Source organism: Panulirus ornatus, chromosome 21 (genome assembly GCF_036320965.1).
Source record: "Panulirus ornatus isolate Po-2019 chromosome 21, ASM3632096v1, whole genome shotgun sequence".
Lineage (NCBI taxonomy): Eukaryota > Metazoa > Arthropoda > Malacostraca > Decapoda > Palinuridae > Panulirus > Panulirus ornatus.
In genome coordinates this window covers 32,435,719-32,460,386 of record NC_092244.1, presented here as the reverse complement: position 1 = coordinate 32,460,386, position 24,668 = coordinate 32,435,719, and the positions used below count along the sequence as shown (strand labels likewise).

Sequence of the window (24,668 nt, the reverse complement as noted above, 5' to 3'; positions counted from 1 at the left end):
TCTCCTGTATGTTCAGGCCTCGATCACTCAAAATCTTTTTCATTCCATCCTTCTGCCTCCAATTTGGTCTCCCGCTTCTCCTTGTTCCCTCCAACTCTAACACATATATCCTCTTTGTCAATCTTTCCTTATTCATTCTCTCCATGTGTCCAAACTGTTTCAATACACCCTCTTCTGCTCTCTCAACCCCACTCTTTTAATTACCACACATCTCTCTTACCCTTTCATCATATAACTGATCAAACCACCTCACACCTCATATTGTCCTTGAGTATTTCATTTCAAACACATCCACCCTCCTCCACACAACCCTACTCATAGCCCATGCCTCACAACCATATAACATTGTTTGAAGAACTATTCCTTCAAACATACCCATTTTTCTCTCCGAGATAATGTTCTCATCTTCCACTCATTCTTCAACGCTCCCAGAACCTTCGCCCCTCCCCTATCCTGTGACTCACTTCCGCTTCCGTGGTTCCATTCACTGCTAAGTCAACTCCCATATATCTAAAACACTTCACTTCCTCCAGTTTTTCTCCATTCAAACTTAACTCCCAATTAACTTGCCTCCCAATGCTACTGAACCTAATAACCTTGCTTTTATTCACATTTACTCTCAACTTTCTCCTTTCACACACTTTACCAGACTCAGTCACCAACCTCTGCAGTTTCTCACCTGAATCAGGCACCAGCAATGTAACATCAGCGAACAACAACTGACTCACTTCCCAAGCTCTTCCATCCTCAACAGACTGCATACTAGCCCTTCTCTCCAAAACTTTTGCATTCCCTTCCCTAGCCACCCTATCCATAAACAAATTAAACAACCACGGAGACATCAAGCACCCTTGCCGCAAACTGATATTCACTGGGAACCATTCAATTTCCTCTCTTTCTACTTGTACACATGCCATACATCCTTGGTAAAATCTTTTCATTGCTTCTAGCAACTTACTTCCCACACCATATACTCTTAAACCTTCCACAAAGCATCTCTATCAATTCTATCATATGCCTTCTCCATATCCATAAATTCTACATACATATCCATTTGTTTTTCTGAGTATTTTTCACATACATTCTTCAAAGCAAACACCTGATCGACACATCCTCTACCACTTCTGAAATCACACTGCTCTTCCCCAATCTGATGTTCTGTACATGCCTTTACCTCTCAATCAATGCCCTCCCATATAATTTCCCAGGAAAACTCAACAAACTTGTGACTCTGTAAATTGAACACTCACCTTTATCCCCTTTGCCTTTGTAAAATGGTACTATGCAAGCATTCTGCCAATCCTCAGGCACTTCACCATGATTCATACAAAAAATGAATATCCTTACCAACCAATCAACAACAAAGTCACCCCATTTTTTAATAAATTGCACTGCAATACCATCCAAACCCACCACCTTGCCAGCTTTCATCTTCCACAAATCTTTCACTACCTCTTCCCTCTTCATGAAACCCTTCTCCCAGACCCTCTCCTTTCGCACACCATCCCAACCAAAACACCCTATATCTGTCCCTCTATCATCAAACACATTCAACAAACCTTCAAAATATTCACTCCTCATTTCATCACTACCTGTTATTACCTCCCCATCTGCCCCCTTGAGCAATATTCCCATTTGTTCTCGTCTTACGCACTTTATCTACCTCCTTCCAAAACATCTTTTTATTCTCCCTAAAATTTAATGATACTCTCTCACCCCAACTCTCATTTGCCCTGTTTTTTACCTCTTGCACCTTGTTTTTTGACCTGCTACTTTCTTTTATACATTTCCCAGTCATTTGCACTACTTCCCTGCAAAAATCATCCGAATGCCTCTTTCTTCTCTTTCACTAACAATCTTACTAACAATCTTATTTCATCATCCCACCACTCAGTACCCTTTCTAATCTGCCCACCTCCCACCTTTCTCATGCCACATGCATCTCTTGCGCAAGCCATCCCTGCTTCCCTAAATACATCCCATTCCTCCCCCACTTGCCTCACATCATTTGCTCTCACCTTCTGCCATTCTACACTCAATCTCTCCTGGTACTTCCTCACACAAGTCTCCTTTCCAAGCTCACTTACACTCGCATATTCCCTGCATGTTGTAGACGGTGACTAAAAAAGGAGGGAGTGGGGGGCTGGAAATCCTCCCCTCCCATTTTTACTTTTCCAAAGAAATGAACAGAGAAGGGGGCCAAGTGAAGATATTTCCTATAAGGCTTAGTCCTCTGTTCTTAATGCTACCTCATTAACGTGGGAAATGGCGAATATGTAAGAAAAAAAATAGTGAAAGTATATACAGGATCAATCTCCCATATGTAACAGGGACAAGAAATTAACAGATATAGAAAAACAAAAGGCAACCGAAGTATGAAATTCACTAGAAACGCTGACTTATACCATGGTAATCTAAAACCAAAAATAAAAAAGTACACAACTAGTATAAGCTTCATAAGATTAACAAAATCAAAATACATAACTTGGCTAGAAATGCTATAATAAGGTTGACTCACACATGAGCATTTAAAGCTCGTGTCAAAAAAATGAATGTTTAATGTTTTCATTGATTTTCTCCTTTTCTTCTTTGTTTCTCATATCCTGTTCTTCTTTTAACATAATGTATATTCACTGAGGAAATAATAATTATTTCTAACATGTTCCTAAGTCTTTGTTTAAGGAAGGGGTGACTGATTTACTCATTTGAAAGCTATATCAATTCACAATACCTTAATCACTCTAAAGTTTAAAGGTATTCAATAGCTAAAACATTAAGGAAAAATTTTGCAAACATCATCAAGTCTGTAATACATGGAAAAACAGCATTGCACTGATGACCGAAATACAAAGAATGATATATAAATCCAAACTAAGACATAACTTTCCTTGTTTGAACTTTTCATTTCATCATCCATGGTATGGAGTGACTTAAAATATGCCTTATGAAAACATAAAATTCAACTCTTCTGTTTTCCAGGTCTTGGTGTTTTCCTACAGGACCAATACACAAGGAAATTATTCTTATATTAATAATTTTGTAAAAAAACAAATGAATACATATCAAAGAAAGTTTTGACATCTGAACATACCTTTCAACAAAATATAACAAAGATTATCCCTTTAATTACTTACCTACATACGCAATGTCCCCAACAATGTGAGCTTTGGAAGGTTGCTGATGAGGGAAGTGTGACCGGACCACAGTGGAAATAAGGGGTGAATTTGTATGCATGAAGATGCCAGGCTTGCCTTGACGTATTTCTTGACCTGAAGCATTTCTTTGCACCTGATTTGATTTATCACTTGACACTGATGCCACATTATAGTACTGAGAAGCTTGAGTTTCATGATTTTCATCATTCTTCTGAACAGCCTGAAGAGGATTTGGAGAGATGCTGGGAGATGAACCACTTCCAAATCCTTTTGGTGGAGGAATATTATGATAAGGAGCTGGAGATACTGTAGTACGTGCTGGAAGAGTAGCAGTGGAGACTAAACTATGATATGATGATGGTGGTTTACCTTGATTCTGAAAGAGACTTTGAATGGAAGGAGAAGCCAAATTGCTCCCAGACTGCTTTCCTCTAAATGTAGTTGTAGCAATAGTGCCATACAAAAAACTTCCATTCATGAGTGGAGAGTGCCTGCCTGATCTAGATTCAGCAACATCCATATTAACTTCAGTGTGACTGTGACCAACTGGAGGTGATCTTGTCTCACTTAAATCTTGGTTTTTCACAGTTCTTAGAGGAAGCTGCTGTACCTTGTTATTGGATGACAGTGTCTGAGAAATTGATAGCATTTGAGAATTGGCATATACTGGTTCTTGAGGGTCACTGGTTCTAGATGATATTGTGGAACGTGAGTGAAGGGTACTTCTACTGCTCCCTGATTCTTTTGAATCAGCATCATCTTCTACACTAACAGTTACTGTATTCAAACTTCCTGGTTTCTGTCTTTCCAAGTTATTTACCAGTGTGTGGAGCTCTTCCAGTTTTTCTTTGAAGAGAGCATCTTTGCTCGATTTGTAATTTAAGTTCAGTTCGTGGTCCTCAACTGCAGGTGACTGAACTTGTGTATAAAGATTCAAACTTCCTTTGGACATAGAGGAATCCTCACCCTCAGTAGCAGAATCTGGAGACCTTGGCATGTGTTGGTGTAAGTTCTGTTGGCCAGTGGGACTTGGATCTTTTCGTTTTGTCATATGCTTCCCATTCTCAAACCAAATGGTTTCATATTTGTGAATACTTCTGGTGTGTTCTAAAGATTGCTGAGGCTTCTCATCAGGGGTTTTAGCTTCATTCTGAATAAGTGGATTTACTGCCTGTCTGTAACTGTTCCGTCTTTCTCTTGTCCTTAACCCCTGGGGTGCAACGTTGACTTTACTTTTGACTTCATCAACATCCATACTTGTGTCAAGAGATAAACTACCATGTCTACCATTACCCTCAGTTGCTTTGGATAATATATCAGGTTCCTTTTCTAGTGATTTTGGCATAAGGGATGGCACTGGAGACTTGTTATTACCATGGAGGAGGTAGTCCTGGCAGTCTTGGAATACTTGTCGTGCAATTGGATCAAGATCCTTCTTAGAACATATTTCTGTTTTATTTTCAGTACTTGTGTGATTTCTTGCATCTTTAGCACCAAGCAATTCATAATTTACAGTCTCAAATACTTCATCTACACTAGCATTAGATTCACCAAAGTCCATTATTTCATAGTCTGCAGATCCTGGAGTAGCAGCACTGGTTGTTGTGGAAGCAGAACCTTTTGTAGGAGATAATGATTGGGAAATATTTTCTCTAAGTGTAGATCTTAAAAGGGAAGCTTCAAATTTCTTCTGGAATGCAGGCATGACTTCATCATAGACAGGAAACTTACCCGTTAACCCCTTCTTCAATAAAACTGGGTCCATATACAGGTCATTTGGATCCTCTCCTTCAGTAGAATCATGCTGTGATTTTCCACTCAATGGACAATTGGCATACTCACGAGGCTGTTTATTGTCCCGAGAACCCCTTTTAGATGGTAATGGTACATAAACATATCTTGCTGCATCTTTTGTATCAGAGTTGGAATTTCTAACTACTCTTGCATTTACATATTCTTTAGTTGATGAGGAAGCTTGAAGGAGCTGTGAGGTTGGAGAGGGTCTTGGTGTCGAGGAAGGTGATGAGCCAGGGGCTTTGGAAGTTAACTTGGCATCTGCTGCAGGAGAGGTCTGTGATACTCGGTTATTGAAAGCTGCTGTAGTGGTAGATGTAAGATGAATTTTATCATAGTTATTACCAGATATAACCTGAAGGTCCTTTGGGCAGTCATATATGGACTTATCATTTTGATTTTGCTGAAAACATTCCAAGGATGATGGACTCTCATACAATGGTGAAGTCATTGCAGGTGCAGAATGGAGAATGTGTGGTGTGGTGGTTACTGAAGTGTGTAGAGTGGCTGTCACTGATGAAACAGATGAGGATGGAGAGTATGGCTGAGAATTCATGATATAAAGAGAGTCTGGAGGCCGAGTATTTCTGAAACGTTCTCCAATAATCTTTTTTGGAGGTATCTGTGGTTTGGTGTCAGTCTTACTTTCAGATAAGCTTTGTTCTTTTGCATTACAGGAAAGAGGACACTGGGAGGATTTAGCTATATTAGGCATTTGGTAAACAGATAATTTAAAGCCCTCTCTAGGGGATGGAATGTCCCCTATGAAGTTGACATTTCCACTCTCAGACCTGCTGAGGGCAGAGCTGTCTCCTTTACCCCGATCGAGACTGAAATATGTATTAATGTCTGCTTTCTTTCTAGACAACTCTGGACTCCTGGTAGATGCAATGGTGTTGGTTGCAGAATCTACATGTCGAGTATATCTAAATGACTTACTCTTTTTCATGGGCAAGGCTGGTCTATCATCTACTCTAGCTAACAAGGCAGAAGTTGACCCATCTTCCTGAGAGTCATTTACAGCATGACTTCCCCTTCTGCGAGTAATGGGGCTAGTATAAACTGGACTAGAGGGTGGCTTAGCAGCACTCACAACAGTAACTGGAGTTGCTGACACTGATTGTATTCTCGAGAGTTCCTGTGGTGGTGGTGGATAAGAATTCTGTTGACGTGATTTTTCTAAAATTTCATATGCCTTTTTAGATTGCAAAGTTTCTTCTGCTCCAAGACTACTCTTACGTTTAACTCGGAAACCTCCATCTGCATTTGAATGAACACTAAGGCATGTTCTTGAAGTTACACTACTGGCACTTCGTGAGAGTCTTATTCCTGATGCCTCTGATTCTCCATTTTTTTCAAACAATTCTTTAAGTTTTGCAATACTAGGTCTGCAGATAGTTTCAGCATTCCTATTTGCTGAATTTTCTTCAGATTGGTTATTTCCATTCCCAACTTCTTGAATTTCTGTTTGAGTTTCAAATGGCTTCCTGCAGCCTATCCTAGGTGATGGTGTTCTACTCTTTGGTGGAGCACAGGGATAAATAAAACTTGAAGATTGTGATGTACTACGTCCAATTAAAGGTGCAGGAGTATCATTTGCTGTGACAGGTGGTGTAACACTGCTAGAAAACTGAGGCTGAGGACTTACTGATACTAAAGGTGTTTGCATATTTCTTTCTGGAACATTGCCAGCAGGAGAAGGTAATGAGGGTTGAGTAACCTGCCTTTTATGTGCAGCATTTTCTGCATCTTTTTCAACTTTTGATGAAGGAGGTATACTCATCTTGCTATTTGAATTAGATTGAAGGAAATGGTTATATGATGACTGTGAAACTGATATCTTGGCATTCGTGTGATTGGAACTGGTGTAGGATGATGAGGATTGAGGAATATTTGATAAAAATGTAGATGATGAGGATGATAAGTAGCTAATCTGGGCCTGGCTAGGTGACGGTGATGTTTGAGGAGCTGGTGAAGGATGAGGACCAGGAGAGGACTGAATATTTTCAAGAGGAGGTTTAGAAGGCTTCAGTGGCAGAGGTGGAACTGTAATCACAGGCCGCTCTAGAGTACTAACTGGTGAACTGGAAGCCAGGTAATCTGTTGAAAGAAGAAACTGATTAGTCAGTCTAATCAAATTATGTCCCATTATCCTATCTAAAGCTGGCTGCTGACAGCTGAACAATGATTTGCAACATTGACATTTTATGTTTCTATGGTTTGAATTAAATAACCACCCTTCTTGCTAAAAAATAGAGCCACATATGACTAAACATAATTTACTTAATCATAATAAAATTTTTTACGTCCAATCTAATATAATCTTGCACTTTTTAGCAGCAAAGTGACATCTATAGCCTCCCTTGAACATCAGTTCACTACTTCATGCTTACAATTTACACTAACAGACTTTCTCCATCTATCCTATCAAACTACATTTTTTGCACTCCTGTCTCTTTACTCTCCAACTCATTCATATATTTTGTTAGTTGTTCTTCTGGTATCTATCCTCTCCAAATACCCACACCAATGAGATTTCATAACCTACTTTTCTTAGTACAGGTACACCACCGATTTTCTGGCACTCTTGGTTCCAAAGCCTTGTCAGATTAACCATTTTGCCGGACCAACCATGGTCACGTAATAATAATTCATCAACATACCTCTAACCCACTAATCATACATCTCCCATGTGTCTACAGTATACCATGGACTGCTAGAAACAAATATTAAATGTTTAAGCACCCTAAGATGGTAAGTCTGTCCTTAGATTGTTTGAATACAGTGGCGTATCTAGGGTATGGCAGGTAGGGCAGGTGCCCTGGGTGCCACTTGAAGGGGGGTGCTAGTGGCGTAATGGCGTCCTGGATCCAGACAATGATTTGGATCTTAAAGATTTAGATTTCTTGACCATGAAAACGTATCTATGGCATTTGGAATCACATTGATATCAGTATTAGTTCAATAGTTATTCACAAAAATTGACATTTCCATAATGGAGTCCTGGATCCAGACAATGATTTGGATCACTCCCAAAATCTAATCAATTGGTCCTTGTGTCATATCTGACTTTCCCTGAAAATTTCATCAAAACTTGTTCATAATTTTTGTTGAAAGTTGCTCACAGACAAACAAACAAACGCCGGTAAAAACATAAATCTCCTTGGCTGAGGTAATAAAGATAAAAAATATTGGTGTCATATGTTTGGACAATGGCACAATTTCAGTGCTTGCCATAGGCGCAATTTCCCCTAGATACATCCCTGTTTGAATCCTGTGGGGTCTTCTGCGTCTTCTGTTATTAGTGTTTTCCTAAGTAAGCATCACCAAAATAATTCAGTTTTGCATGCATTATACACCTGCTCAGGACGGAAGTGCTCATCAGCTATGAGTTTTGCAAATTTGTCCACATACTTGGCAGCTCCTTCATGATTTGCAGACTGCTTTTCTCTACACACTTTATTCATGGAAATTCCATGATGCTTCTTGAATCTTTGAAGCCATCCTTCACTACAGTTGCGCTCATGTTGTAATTCAAGTTCTTTATGGAACAACTTAGCCTGGTCCATTATCATGCTACCTGACAAGTCCACTCTATCACTCCAACGCTGATGAAACCATTCCATCACAAATCGATCGTGTTCAGTACTCTTACCATCTTTCATAGTTTTTCTAATCATCATTTTCTTCTTGGAATCGCTGTCTGTATAGAATTTCAATATTTTCTCCCTTTGCTTCTTTATATCATAAACAATTGATGAACCAATACTGTAGATGTCACTCAGCTTACGCACTAAAACACCACGGTCCATTTTTTTCAACAGTTCTACTTTACCTTGAATCGATATGGACCGGTGTTTATGTTTGACACCACAACTGACACTCTAATATGTCTTAGAAGCCATGGCTAGGGCTAAATTTATGCAAAACAAGCTAAGAATCTCACAATTCATTCAAATTCAGTCTCTAGCTGTCATGTATAATGCACCGAAACCACAGCTCCCTATCCACACAACCAGGCCCCACAGGCCTTTCCATGGTTTACCCCAGATGTTTCACATGCCCTCGTTCAGTCCACTGACAGCACATCAACCACGATATACCACATCATTCCAATTCACCCTATTCCTTGCACACCCCTCACTCTCCTGTATGTTCAAGCCCAACCACTCAAAATCTTTTTCACTCCAACCTTCCACCTTCAATTTGGTCTCTCACTTCTCCTTGTTCCCTCCACCTCTGTCACACATGTCCTCTTTATCAATCTTTCCTCACTCATTCTCTCGACATGTCCAAACCACCGCTCTCTCAACCATACTCTTTGTATTTCCACACATCTCTTACCCTTTCATTACTTACTTGATCAAACCACCGCACATCACATATTGTCCTCACACAATTAATTTCCAACACATACACCCTCCTCCACACAACCCTATCTATAGCCCATGCCTTGCAACCATATGATATTGTTGGAACTACTATTCCTTCAAACATAACCATTTTTGCTCTCTGTAATAACTTTCTCTCCTTCCACACATTCTTCATTGCCCCCAAAATCTTCACCCCCTAACCTTGCGGCTCACTTCCACTTCCATGGTTCCATTCACTGCTAAGTCCACTCTCAGATATCTAAAACATTCCACTTCCTCCAATTTTTCTCCACTCAAAACTTACATTCCAATTAACTAGTCCCTCAGCCCTAGGGAACCTAAGAACCTTGCTCTTCTTCACATTTCCTCTCAACTTTCTTTCACACACTTTTCCAAACTCAGTCACCAACTTCCTTAGTTTCTCACTCATACCAGCCACCAGAGCTGTATCATTGGCAAACAACTGACTCACTTGACAGGCCCTCTCATCTCCAACAGAAAGCTTCTCCTTCCTCCCTCCATCTCTGATAAATATATCCTCTTTGTCAATCTTTCCTCACTCATTCTCTCCATATGCCCAAACCATTTCAACATACCCTCTTCTGCTCTCTCAACCACACTCATTGTACTTCCACACATCTCTCTTACCCTTTCAGTACTTACTCAATCAAACCACATACTGTCCTCAAACATTTCATTTCCAACACATCAAACCACATACTGTCCTCAAACATTTAATTTCCAACACATCCACCCTCCTCTGTACAACCTTATCTATAGCCCATGCCTCACAACCATATGACACTGTTGGAACCACTATCCCTTCAAACATACCCATTTTTGCTATCCAAGATAATGTTCTCTCCTTCCACACATTTTTTATCGCTCCCAGAACCTTTGCCCCCCCCCACCCTGTGACCCACTTCTGTTTCCATGGTTCCATTTGCTGCTAATTCCACTCCCAAATATCTAAAACACTCCATTTCCTCCTATTTTTCTCCATTCAAACTTAATCCTAATGATCTTGTCCCTCAACCCTAGTAAACTTAATAACCTTGCTTTTATTCACACTTCCTCTCAACTTTCTCCTTTCACTCACTTTTCCAAACTCAGTCACCAATTTCTGAAGTTTCTCACTCAATTCTGCCACCAGAGCTGTATCATTGGCAAACAACAGCTGACTCATTTCCCAAGCCCTCTCATCTTCAACAGACTGCATTTCCTTGTTCCCTCCACCTCTGACACATATATCCTCTTTGTCAATCTTTCCTCACTCATTCTCTCCATATGCTCAAAATATTTCAACATACCCTCTTCTGCTCTCTCAACCACACTCTTTTTATTTCTACACATCTCTCTTACCCTTTCATTCCTTACTTGAACAAACCACCTCACACCCCATATTGTCCTCAAACATTTCATTTCAAACACGTCCACCCTCCTCCATACAACCCTATCTATAGCCCATGCCTCGCAACCATGTAACATTGTTGGAACAAACATACCCACTTCTGCTGTCTGAGATAATGTTCTCTCCTTCCAAACACTCTTCAATGCACCCAGAACTTTTGCCCCCTCCCCCACCATGACTCTCTTCCACTTCTATGGTTCCATTTCGCTGCTACGTCCATCCCAAATATCTAAAAAACTTCACTTCCTCCAATTTTTCTCCAATCAAACTTACATCCCAATTTACTTGTCCCTTAACCCTACTGAACCAAATAAACTTGCTCTTATTCACATTTACTCTAAATTTTCTCTTTTCCAAAACTCAGTCACCAACTTCTGTAGTTTCTCACTCGAATCAGACACGAGAGCTGTCTCATCGGAGAACAACTTACTTCCCAGGCCCTCTCATCCCGTCCAGACTGCATACTCAGCCCTTCTCCAAAACTCATGTATTTACCTCCCTAACCACCCCATCCATAAACAAATTAAACAACCATGGGAACATCACACACCCCTGCCAGCAGACTGACCTTCACTGGGAACCAATCACTCTCCTCTCTTTATACTCAAACACATGCCTTACATCCTTGGTAAAACCTTTTCACTGCTTCTAGCAGCATACCATCCACACCATATACTCTTAAGACCTTTCACAAAGCATCTCTTTCAGCCATATCATATGCCTTCTCCAGATCCATATATGCTACAAACAAATTCATCTATTTTTCTAAGTATTTCTTACATACATTCTTCAAAGCAAACACCTGATTCACACATCCTCTCCCACTTCTGAAACCCTACTGCTCCTCCCCAGTCTGGTGCTCTGTAAATGCATTCATCCTCTCAATCAATACCCTCCCATACATTTTACCAAGAATACTCAACAAACTTATGCCTCTGTAGTTGGAACACTCACCTTCATCCCTGTTGCCTCTGTACAATGGCACTATGCATGCATTTTGCCAATCCTCAGGCACTTCACCATGATCCATACATACCTTGAATATCCTTATCAACCAAAGAACAACACAGTTACCCTCTTTCTTAATAAATTCTATTGCAATACCATCCAAACCTGCCACCTTGCCAGATTTTATCTTCCACAAAGATTTCCCTACTTCTTCTCTCTTAACCAAACCACTCTCCCTGACCCTCTGACTTTGCACAGCACCCCAACCAAAACACCCTACATCTGTCAATCTATCATCAAACTCATTCAACGACCCTTCAAAATACTCACTCCACCTCCTCCTCACTTCATCACTACTTGTTATTACTTTCCCCCCTTGCTCCCTTCACTGATGTTCCCACTTGTTCTCTTGTCTAATGCACGTTATTTACCTCCTTCTAAAACATCTTTTAATTCTCCCTAAAGTTCAATGATGCTCTCTCACCCCAAATCTCATTTGCCCTCTTTTTCAAGCCTTGAACCTTGTTGATGTCCTGTTGCTTTCTTTTATACATCTCCCAGTCATTTGCACTCCTTCTCTGTAAGTATCATCCAAACTCCTCTCTGTTCTCTTTCACTAATAACTTTACTTCTTCATCCCACCACTCACACCCCTTTCTAATCTGCCCACCTCCCACCTTTCTCATGACACATGCATCTTTTGCACATGCCATCACTGCTTCCCTAAATACATCCTATTCCTCAATCACTTTGCTCACATCATATGCTCTCACCTTTTACCATTCTACACTCAATCTCTCCTAGTACTTCCTCACACAAGTATCCTTTCCAAACTCACTTACTTTCACCACTCTCCTCTCCCCAACATTCTCAAGAAATGAAATATTTGAGGACAATATGCAGTGTGAGGTAGTTTCATTGAGTAAGTAATGAAAGGGTAAGAGAATTGTGAGGAAATAAAAAAAGTGTACTTGAGAGAGAAGAAGAGGGTGTGTTGAAATGGTTTGGAAATATGGAGAGAATGAGTGACGAAAGGTTGACAAAGAGGATATATGTGTTGGAAGTGGAGGGAACAAGGAGAAGCGGGAGAGTAAATTGGAGGTGGAAGGATGGAGTGAAAAAGATTTTGAGTGATCAGGGCCTAAACATACAGGAGGACGAGAGGCATGCAAGGAATAGAGTGAATTAGAACAATGTGGTGTACTGGGGTCGATGTGCTGTCAATGGACTGAACCATGGGATGTGATATGTCTAGGGTAAACCATGAAAAGGTCTGTGGGGGCTGGATGTGAGTAAAGATCTGTGGTTTCGGTGCATTACACATGAGACCTACAGAGATGTGTGACAAAAGTGGCCTTGTTTGCTTGTTTTCCTGGTGCTACCTCACTGAAGCACGGGTAACAATGCTGCTTCCTGTGAGGCAGGGGAGTGCCAGGAATGGATGAGGCAAATAAATATGAATATGTACATGTGTATATATGTATATGCCTGTGTATGTGTATGTACATATATGTATATGCTGATACATACATGTATGTATATGTGCATGTATGGGCATTTACATATATATATATATATATATGTGTATATGTGTGGATGGGCTATTCTTCGTCCATTTCCTGGCACTCCCTCACTGCCGTGGGAAATGGCTATCAAGTATAATAATAATAGAAAAACACATACATGCACATATACATACATATACATATCAAAATATACATATATTTACATTCTTTTATTATACTTTGTCACTATCTCCCGCATTAGCAAGGTAACACAAGGAAACAGAAAAAAGAACGGCCCAACCCACCCACATACACATGCACATACATACACGCCACCACATGCACATATACATACTTATACATTTCAATGTATACATACATATACATACACAGACATGCACATATGTATACACATGTATATATTCATACTTGATGCCTTCATCCATTCCCGTTGCCACCCCACCACACGTGAAATGGCACCCCCCTCCCCCCGTGCATGTACAAGGTAGCACTAGGAAAAGAGAACAAAGTCCACATTCATTCACACACAGTCTCTAGTTGTTTTGTATAATGCACCGAAACCACAGCTCCCTTTCCACATCCAGGCACCACACAACTTTCCATGGTTTACCCCAGATGCTTCACATGCCCTGGTTCAATCCATTGACAGCATGTTGACCCCGGTATACCACATTGTTCCAATTCACTCTATTCCTTGCATGCCTTTCACCCTCCTGCATGTTCAGGCCCTGATCACTCAAAATCTTTTCCACTCCATCTTTCCTCCAATTTGGTCTCCCACTTCTCCTTGTTCCCTCCACCTTTGACACATACATCCTCTTGGTCAATCTTTCCTCACTCATTCTTTCCATGTGACCAAACCATTTCAAAACACCCTCTTCTGCTCTCTCAACCACACTTTCTTTATTACCACACATCTCTCTTACCCTTTCATTACTTACTCGATCAAACCACCTCACACCACATATTGTCCTCAAACATCTCATTTCCAGCACATCCACCCTCCTCCACACAACTCTATCTAAAGCCCATGGCTCGCAACCATGTAACATTGTTGGCACTACTATTCCTTCAAATATACCGATTTTTGCCTTCCAAGATAACGTTCTCAACTTCCACACATTTTTCAACGCTCCCAGAACTTTCGCTGCCTCCCATACCCTATGATTCACTTCTGCTTCCATAGTTCCATATGCTGCCAGATCCACTCCCACATATCTAAAACACTTCACTTCCTCCAGTTTTTCTCCATTCAAACTTACCTCCCAACTGACTTGTCCCTCAAACCTACTGTATCTGGTAACCTTGTTCTTATTCATGTTTACTCTCAGCTTTCTTCTTTCACACACTTTACCAAACTCAGTCACCAGCTTCTGCAGTTTCTCACATGAATCAGCCACCAGCGCTGTATCATCAGCGAATAACAACTGACTCACTTCCCAAGCTCTCTCATCCACAACAGACTGCATACTTGCCCCTCTTTCCAAAACTCTTGCATTCACCTCCCTAACAACCCCATCCATAAAAAATCTAAACAACCATGGAGATATCACGCATCCCTGCCGCAAACCAACATTCAGTGAGAACCAATCACTATCCTACTCGTATACATGCCTTACATCCTCGATAAAAACTTTTCACTGCTTCTAACAACTTGCCTCCCACACCATATATTCTTAATACCTTCCACAGAGCATCTCTATCAACTCTATCATATGCCTTCTCCAGATCCATAAATGCTACATACAAATCCATTTGCTTTTCTAAGTATTTCTCACATACATTCTTCAAAGCAAACACCTGATCCACACATCCTCTACCACTTCTGAAACCACACTACTCTTCCCCAATCTGATGCTCTGTACATGCCTTCACTCTCTCAATCAATACCCTCCCATATAATTTCCCAGGAATACTCAACAAACTTATACCTCTGTAATTTGAGCACTCACTCTTATCACCTTTGCCTTTGTACAATGGCACTATGCATGCATTCCACCAATCCTCAGGCACCTCACCATGAGTCATACATACATTGAATAACCTTACCAACCAGTCAACAATACAGTCACCCCCTTTTTTAATAAATTCCACTGCAATACCATCCAAGCCTGCTGCCTTGCTGGCTTTCATCTTCTGCAAAGCTTTTACTACCTCTTTGCTGTTTACCAAATCATACTCCCCAGCCCTCTCACTTTGCACACCACCTCAACCAAAACACCCTATACCTGCCACTCTACTCCCCATCAGCCCCCTTCATTGATGTTCCCATTTGTTCCCTTGTCTTATGAACTTAATTTGCCTCCATCCAAAACATCTTTTTATTCTCCCTAAAATTTAATGATACTCTCTCACCCCAACTCTAATATGCCCTCTTTTTTGCCTCTTGCACCTTTCTCTTGATCTCCTGCCTCTTTCTATTACACATCTCCAAGTCATTTGTATTATACCCCTGCAATAATCGTCCAAATGCCTCTCCCTTCTCTTTCATTAATGATCTTACCTCTTCATCCCACCACTCACTACCCTTTCTAATCTGCCCTCCTCCCACGCTTCTCATGCCACAAGCATCCTTTGCACAAGCCATCACTGCTTCTTTAAATACATGCCATTCCTCCCCCACTCCCCTTATGTCCTTCGTTCTCACCTTTTTCCATTCCGTACTCAGTCTCTCCTGGTACTTCCTCACACAAGTCTCCTTCCCAAGCTCACTTACTCTCACCACTGTCTTCACCCCAACACTCTTTCTTCTTTTCTGAAAACCTTTACAAATCTTATATATATATTTATTTATTAATTCATTTTGCTTTGTTGCTGCCTCCCGCGTTTGCGAGGTAGCGCAAGGAAACAGATGAAAAAATGGTCCAACCCACCCCCATACACATGTATATACATACAAGTCCACACACGCAAATATACACACCTATACATCTCAATGTACACATATATATATACACACACAGACATATACATATATACACATGTACATAATTCATAGTCTGCCTTTATTTATTCCCATCGCCACCTCGCCACACATGGAATAACATCCCCCTCCCCCCTCATGTGTGCGAGGTAGAGCTAGGAAAAGACAAAAAAGGCCCCATTCATACAAACTCAGTCTCTAGCTGTCATGTAATAATGCCCGAAACCACAGCTCCCTTTCCACATCCAAGCCCCACACAACTTTCCATGGTTTACCCCAGACGCTTCACATTCCCTGATTCAATCCACCGACAGCACGTCGACCCCGGTATACCACATCGAGCCAATTCACTCTATTCCTTGCACACCTTTCACCCACCTGCATGTTCAGGCCCCGATCACTCAAAATCTTTTTCACTCCATCTTTCCACCTCCAATTTGGTCTCCCACTTCTCCTCGTTCCCTCCACCTCTAACATATATATCCTCTTGGTCAATCTTTCCTCATTCATTCTCTCCATGTGACCAAACCACTTCAAAACACCCTCTTCTGCTCTCTCAACCAAACCCTTTTTATTTCCACACATCTCTCTTACCCTTACATTACTTACTCGATCAAACCACCTCACACCACATATTGTCCTCAAACATCTCATTCCCAACACATCCACCCTCCTGCGCACAACTCTATCCATAGCCCACGCCTCGCAACCATACAACATTGTTGGAACCACTATTCCTTCAAACATACCCATTTTTGCTTTCCGAGATAATATTCTCGACTTCCACACATTCTTCAAGGCTCCCAGGATTTTCGCCCCCTCCCCCACCCTATGATTCACTTCCACTTCCATGGTTCCATCTGCTGCCAGATCCACTCCCAGATATCTAAAACACTTTACCTCCTCCAGTTTTTCTCCATTCAAACTTACCTCCCAATTGACTTGACCCTCAACCCTAATGTACCTAATAACCTTGCTCTTATTCACATTTACTCTTGACTTTCTTCTTCCACACACTTTACCAAACTCAGTCATCAGCTTCTGCAGTTTCTCACATGAATCAGCCACCAGTGCTGTATCATCAACGAACAACAACTGACTCACTTCCCAAGCTCTCTCATCCACAACAGACTGCATACTTGCCCCTTTCCAAAACTCTTGCATTTACCTCGATAACAACCCCATCCATAAACAAATTAAACAACCGTGGAGACATCACACACCCCTGCCGCAAACCTACATTCACTGAGAACCAATCACTTTCCTCTCTTCCTACACGTACACATGCCTTACATCCTCGATAAAAACTTTTCACTGCTTCTAACAACTTGCCTCCCACACCATATATTCTTAATACCTTCCACAGAGCATCTCTATCAACTCTATCATATGCCTTCTCCAGATCCATAAATGCTACATACAAATCCATTTGCTTTTCTAAGTATTTCTCACATACATTCTTCAAAGCAAACACCTGATCCACACATCCTCTACCACTTCTGAAACCACACTACTCTTCCCCAATCTGATGCTCTGTACATGCCTTCACTCTCTCAATCAATACCCTCCCATATAATTTCCCAGGAATACTCAACAAACTTATACCTCTGTAATTTGAGCACTCACTCTTATCACCTTTGCCTTTGTACAATGGCACTATGCATGCATTCCACCAATCCTCAGGCACCTCACCATGAGTCATACATACATTGAATAACCTTACCAACCAGTCAACAATACAGTCACCCCCTTTTTTAATAAATTCCACTGCAATACCATCCAAGCCTGCTGCCTTGCTGGCTTTCATCTTCTGCAAAGCTTTTACTACCTCTTCTCTGTTTCCTAAATCATTTTCCCTAACCCTCTCACTTTGCACACCACCTCAACCAAAACACCCTATACCTGCCACTCTACTCCCCATCAGCCCCCTTCATTGATGTTCCCATTTGTTCCCTTGTCTTATGAACTTAATTTGCCTCCATCCAAAACATCTTTTTATTCTCCCTAAAATTTAATGATACTCTCTCACCCCAACTCTAATATGCCCTCTTTTTTGCCTCTTGCACCTTTCTCTTGATCTCCTGCCTCTTTCTATTACACATCTCCAAGTCATTTGTATTATACCCCTGCAATAATCGTCCAAATGCCTCTCCCTTCTCTTTCATTAATGATCTTACCTCTTCATCCCACCACTCACTACCCTTTCTAATCTGCCCTCCTCCCACGCTTCTCATGCCACAAGCATCCTTTGCACAAGCCATCACTGCTTCTTTAAATACATGCCATTCCTCCCCCACTCCCCTTATGTCCTTCGTTCTCACCTTTTTCCATTCCGTACTCAGTCTCTCCTGGTACTTCCTCACACAAGTCTCCTTCCCAAGCTCACTTACTCTCACCACTGTCTTCACCCCAACACTCTTTCTTCTTTTCTGAAAACCTTTACAAATCTTATATATATATTTATCTATTAATTCATTTTGCTTTGTTGCTGCCTCCCGCGTTTGCGAGGTAGCGCAAGGAAACAGATGAAAAAATGGTCCAACCCACCCCCATACACATGTATATACATACAAGTCCACACACGCAAATATACACACCTATACATCTCAATGTACACATATATATATACACACACAGACATATACATATATACACATGTACATAATTCATTGTCTGCCTTTATTTATTCCCATCGCCACCTCGCCACACATGGAATAACATCCCCCTCCCCCCTCATGTGTGCGAGGTAGAGCTAGGAAAAGACAAAAAAGGCCCCATTCATACAAACTCAGTCTCTAGCTGTCATGTAATAATGCCCGAAACCACAGCTCCCTTTCCACATCCAAGCCCCACACAACTTTCCATGGTTTACCCCAGACGCTTCACATGCCCTGATTCAATCCACCGACAGCACGTCGACCCCGGTATACCACATCGAGCCAATTCACTCTATTCCTTGCACACCTTTCACCCACCTGCATGTTCAGGCCCCGATCACTCAAAATCTTTTTCACTCCATCTTTCCACCTCCAATTTGGTCTCCCACTTCTCCTCGTTCCCTCCACCTCTGACATATATATCCTCTTGGTCAATCTTTCCTCATTCATTCTCTCCATGTGACCAAACCACTTCAAAACACCCTCTTCTGCTCTCTCAACCAAACTCTTTTTATTTCCACACATCTCTCTTACCCTTACATTACTTACTCGATCAAACCACCTCACACCACACATTGTCCTCAAACATCTCATTCCCAACACATCCACCCTCCTGCGCACAACTCTATCCATAGCCCACGCCTCGCAACCATACAACATTGTTGGAACCACTATTCCTTCAAACATACCCATTTTTGCTTTCCGAGATAATATTCTCGACTTCCACACATTCTTCAAGGCTCCCAGGATTTTCGCCCCCTCCCCCACCCTATGATTCACTTCCACTTCCATGGTTCCATCTGCTGCCAGATCCACTCCCAGATATCTAAAACACTTTACCTCCTCCAGTTTTTCTCCATTCAAACTTACCTCCCAATTGACTTGACCCTCAACCCTAATGTACCTAATAACCTTGCTCTTATTCACATTTACTCTTGACTTTCTTCTTCCACACACTTTACCAAACTCAGTCATCAGCTTCTGCAGTTTCTCACATGAATCAGCCACCAGTGCTGTATCATCAACGAACGACAACTGACTCACTTCCCAAGCTCTCTCATCCACAACAGACTGCATACTTGCCCCTTTCCAAAACTCTTGCATTTACCTCGATAACAACCCCATCCATGAACAAATTAAACAACCGTGGAGACATCACACACCCCTGCCGCAAACCTACATTCACTGAGAACCAATCACTTTCCTCTCTTCCTACACGTACACATGCCTTACATCCTCGATAAAAACTTTTCACTGCTTCTAACAACTTGCCTCCCACACCATATATTCTTAATACCTTCCACAGAGCATCTCTATCAACTCTAGCATATGCCTTCTCCAGATCCATAAATGCTACATACAAATCCATTTGCTTTTCTAAGTATTTCTCACATACATTCTTCAAAGCAAACACCTGATCCACACATCCTCTACCACTTCTGAAACCACACTGCTCTTCCCCAATCTGATGCTCTGTACATGCCTTCACCCTATCAATCAATACCCTCCCATATAATTTCCCAGGAATACTCAACAAACTTATACCTCTGTTATTTGAGCACTCACTCTTATCCCCTTGGCCTTTGTACAATGGCACTATGCAAGCATTCCGGCAGTCCTCAAGCACCTCACCATGAGTCATACATACATTAAATAACCTTACCAAACAATCAACAATACAGTCACCCCCTTTTTAAATAAATTTCACTGCAATACCATCCAAACCTCCTGCCTTTCTGGCTTTCATTTTCCGCAATGCTTTTACTACCTCTTCTCTGTTTCCTAAATCATTTTCCCTAACCCTCTCACTTTGTACACCACCTCGACCAAAACACCCTATATCTGCCACTCTATCATCAAACACATTCAACAAACCTTCAAAATACTCAATACATCTCCTTCTCACATCACCACTACTTGTTATCACCTCCCCATTGGCCCCCTTCACTGAAGTTCCCATTTGCTCCCTTGTCTTACGCACTTTAACTACCTCCTTCCAAAACATCTTTTTATTCTCCCTAAAATTTAATGATACTCTCTCACCCCAACTCTCATTTGCCCTCTTTTTCACCTCTTGCACCTTTCTCTTGACCTCCTTTCTCTCTTTTATACATCTCCCACTCATTTGCATTTTTTCCCTGCAAAAATCGTCCAAATGCCTCTCTCTTCTCTTTCACTAATAATCTCACCTCTTCATCCCACCACTCACTACCCTTCCTAATGAACCCACCTCCCACGCTTCTCATGCCATAAGCATCTTTTGCGCAAGCCATCACTGCTTCCCTAAATATATCCCATTCCTCCCCCACTCCCCTTACCTCCTTTGTTCTCACCTTTTTCCATTCTGTACTCAGTCTCTCCTGGTACTTCCTCATACAAGTCTCCTTCCCAAGCTCACTTACTCTCACCACTCTCTTCACCCCAACAATCTCTCTTCTTTTCTGAAAACTCCTACAAATCTTCACCTTTGCCTCCACAAGATAATGATCAGACATCCCTCCAGTTGCACCTCTCAGCACATTAACATCCAAAAGTCTCTCTTTCACGCGCCTATCAATTAACACGTAATCCAATAACGCTCTCTGGCCATCTCTCCTACTTACATACGTATACTTATGTATATCTCGCTTTTTAAACCAGGTATTCCCAATCACCAGTCCTTTGTCAGCATATAAATCTACAAGCTCTTCACCATTTCCATTTACAACACTGAACATCCCATGTATACCAATAATTCCCTCAACTGCCACATTACTCACCTTTGCATTTAAATCACCTATCACTATAATCTGGTCTTGTGCATCAAAACCACTAACACACTCATTCAGCTGCTTCCAAAACACTTGCCTCTCATGTTCTTTCTTCTCTTGCCCAGGTGCATATGCACCAATAATCACCCATCTCTCTCCATCAGCTTTCAGTTTTACTCATATCAATCTAGAATTTACATTCTTACATTCTATCACATACTCCGACCACTCCTGTTTCAGGAGTAGAGCTACTCCTTCCCTTGCTCTTGTCCTCTCACTAACCCCTGACTTTACTCCCAAGACATTCCCAAACCACTCTTCCCCTTTACCTTTGAGCTTCGTTTCACTCAGAGCCAAAACATCCAGGTTCCTTTCCTCACACATACTACCTATCTCTCCTTTTTTCACATCTTGTTTACATCCATACACATTTAGACACCCCAATCTGAGCCTTCGAGGAGGATGAGCACTCCCCGTGTGACTCCTTCTTCTGTTTCCCCTTTTATAAAGTTAAAATGCAAGGAGGGGAAGGTTTCTGGCCCCCCGCTCCCGTCCCCTTTAGTCACCTTCTACGACATGTGAGGAATGCGTGGGAAGTATTCTTTCTCCCCTATCCCTAGGGATAATATACATATTTTTTTTTTATTATCATTTTGCTTTGTCACTGTCTCCCGTGTTTGCGAGGTAGCGCAAGGAAACAGACGAAAGAAATGGCCCCAACCCACCCCCATACACATGTATATACATACATGTGTACATGTATATACATACATGTATACACACACGCGAATATACGTAGCCTTACATCTCAACGTACACATATATATACACACACAGACACATACATATATACACATGCACACAATTCACACTGTCTGCTTTTATTCATTCCCATCGCCACCTCGCCACACATGGAATAATATCCCCCTTCCTACCTCATGTGTGCGAGGTAGCGCTAGGAAAAGACAACAAAGGCCCCATTCGTTCACACTCAGTCTCTAGCTGACATGCAATAATGCCCGAAACCACAGCTCCCTTTCCACATCCAAGCCCCACAGAACTTTCCATAGTTTACCCCAAACGCTTCACATGCCCTGGTTCAATCCATTCACAGCACGTCGACCCCGGTATACCACATCGTTCCAATTCACTCTATTCCTTGCAAGCCTTTCACACTCCTGCATGTTCAGGCCCCGATCACACAAAATCTTTTTCACTCCATCTTTCCACCTCCAATTTGGTCTCCCACTTCTCCTCGTTCCCTCCACCTCTGACATATATATCCTCTTGGTCAATCTTTCCTCACTCATCCTCTCCATATGACCAAACCATTTCAAAACACCCTCTTCTGCTCTCTCAACCATACTCTTTTTATTTCCACACATCTCTCTTACCCTTACATTACTTACTCGATCAAACCACATACTGTCCTCAAATATTTCATTTCCAGCACATCCACCCTCCTGCGCACAAATCTATCCATAGCCCACCCCTCGCAACCATACAACATTGTTGGAACCACTATTCCTTCAAACATACCCATTTTTGATTTCCGAGATAATGTTCTCGACTTTCAAACATTCTTCAAGGCTCCCAGAATTTTTGCCCCCTCCCCCACCCTATGATTCACTTCCACTTCCATGGTTCCATCTGCTGACAGATCCACTCCCAGATATCTAAAACACTTTACTTCCTCCAGTTTTTCTCTATTCAAACTTACCTCCCAATTGACTTGACCCTCAACCCTACTGTATCTAATAACCTTGCTCTTATTCACATTTACTCTTAAATTTCTTCTTTCACACACTTTACCAAACTCAGTCACCAGCTTCTGCAGTTTCTCACATGAAACAGCCACCATCGCTGTATCATCAGCGAACAACAACTGACTCACTCCCCAAGCTCTTTCATCCACAACAGACTGCATACTTGCCCCTCTTTCCAAAACTCTTGCATTCACCTCCCTAAAAACCCCATCCATAAACAAATTAAGCAACCATGGAGACATCACACACCCCTGCTGCAAACCTACATTCACTGAGAACCAATCACTTTCCTCTCTTCCTACACGTACACATGCCTTACATCCTCGATAAAAACTTTTCACTGCTTCTAACAACTTGCCTCCCACACCATATACTCTTAATACCTTCCACAGAGCATCTCTATCAACTCTATCATATGCCTTCTCCAGATCCATAAATGCTACATACAAATCCATTTGCTTTTCAAAGTATTTCTCACATACATTCTTCAAAGCAAACACCTGATCCACACATCCTCTACCACTTCTGAAACCACACTGCTCTTCCCCAATCTGATGCTCTGTACATGCCTTCACCCTCTCAATCAATACCCTCCCGTATAATTTACCAGGAATACTCAACAAACTTATACCTCTGTAATTTGAGCACTCACTCTTATCCCCTTTGCCTTTGTACAGTGGCACCATGCAAGCATTCCGCCAATCCTCAGGCACCTCACCATGAATCATACATACATTAAATAACCTCACTAACCAGTCAACAATACAGTCACCCCCTTTTTTAATAAATTCCACTGCAATACCATCCAAACCTGTTGTCTTGCCGGCTTTCATCTTCCGCAAAGCTTTTACTATGTCTTCTCTGTTTACCAATGAGTGTGTTAGTGGTTTTGATGCAGAAGACCGGGTTATAGTGATGGGTGATTTGAATGCAAAGGTGAGTAATGTGGCAGTTGAGGGAATAATTGGTATACATGGGGTGTTGTGTCGTAAATGGAAATGGTGAAGAGCTTTGTAGATTTATGTGCTGAAAAAGAACTAGTGATTGGGAATACCTGGTTTAAAAAGTGAGATATACATAAGTATACGTATGTAAGTAGGAGAGATGGCCAGAGAGCGTTATTGGATTACGTGTTAATTGATAGGCGCGCAAAAGAGAGACTTTTGGATGTTAATGTGCTGAGAGGTGCAACTGGAGGGATGTCTGATCATTATCTTGTGGAGGCGAAGGTGAAGATTTGTAGGTTTTCAGAAAAGAAGAGAGAATGTTGGGGTGAAGAGAGTGGTGAGAGTAAGTGAGCTTGGGAAGGAGACTTGTGTGAGGAAGTACCAGAAGAGACTGAGTACAGAATGGAAGTAAGGGGAG

General features: G+C 41.6%; 1 protein-coding gene across 3 annotated transcripts in view; it reads right to left on the bottom strand.

Moving 5' to 3' along the window:
- The window catches only part of LOC139756449 (uncharacterized), a 352,809-nt gene that overhangs the window by 81,173 nt on the left and 246,968 nt on the right, over window positions 1–24,668 (bottom strand). For all 3 annotated transcript variants that reach the window (XR_011714348.1, XM_071675905.1, XM_071675906.1), the window contains one exon: window positions 3,135–7,049. Coding sequence is in view for 2 of the 3 variants with exons in the window: in XM_071675905.1 (XP_071532006.1) it covers window positions 3,135–7,049 (3,915 nt within the window). In the remaining variant the exon portion in view is untranslated. The remainder of the gene's footprint in view (window positions 1–3,134; window positions 7,050–24,668) is intronic.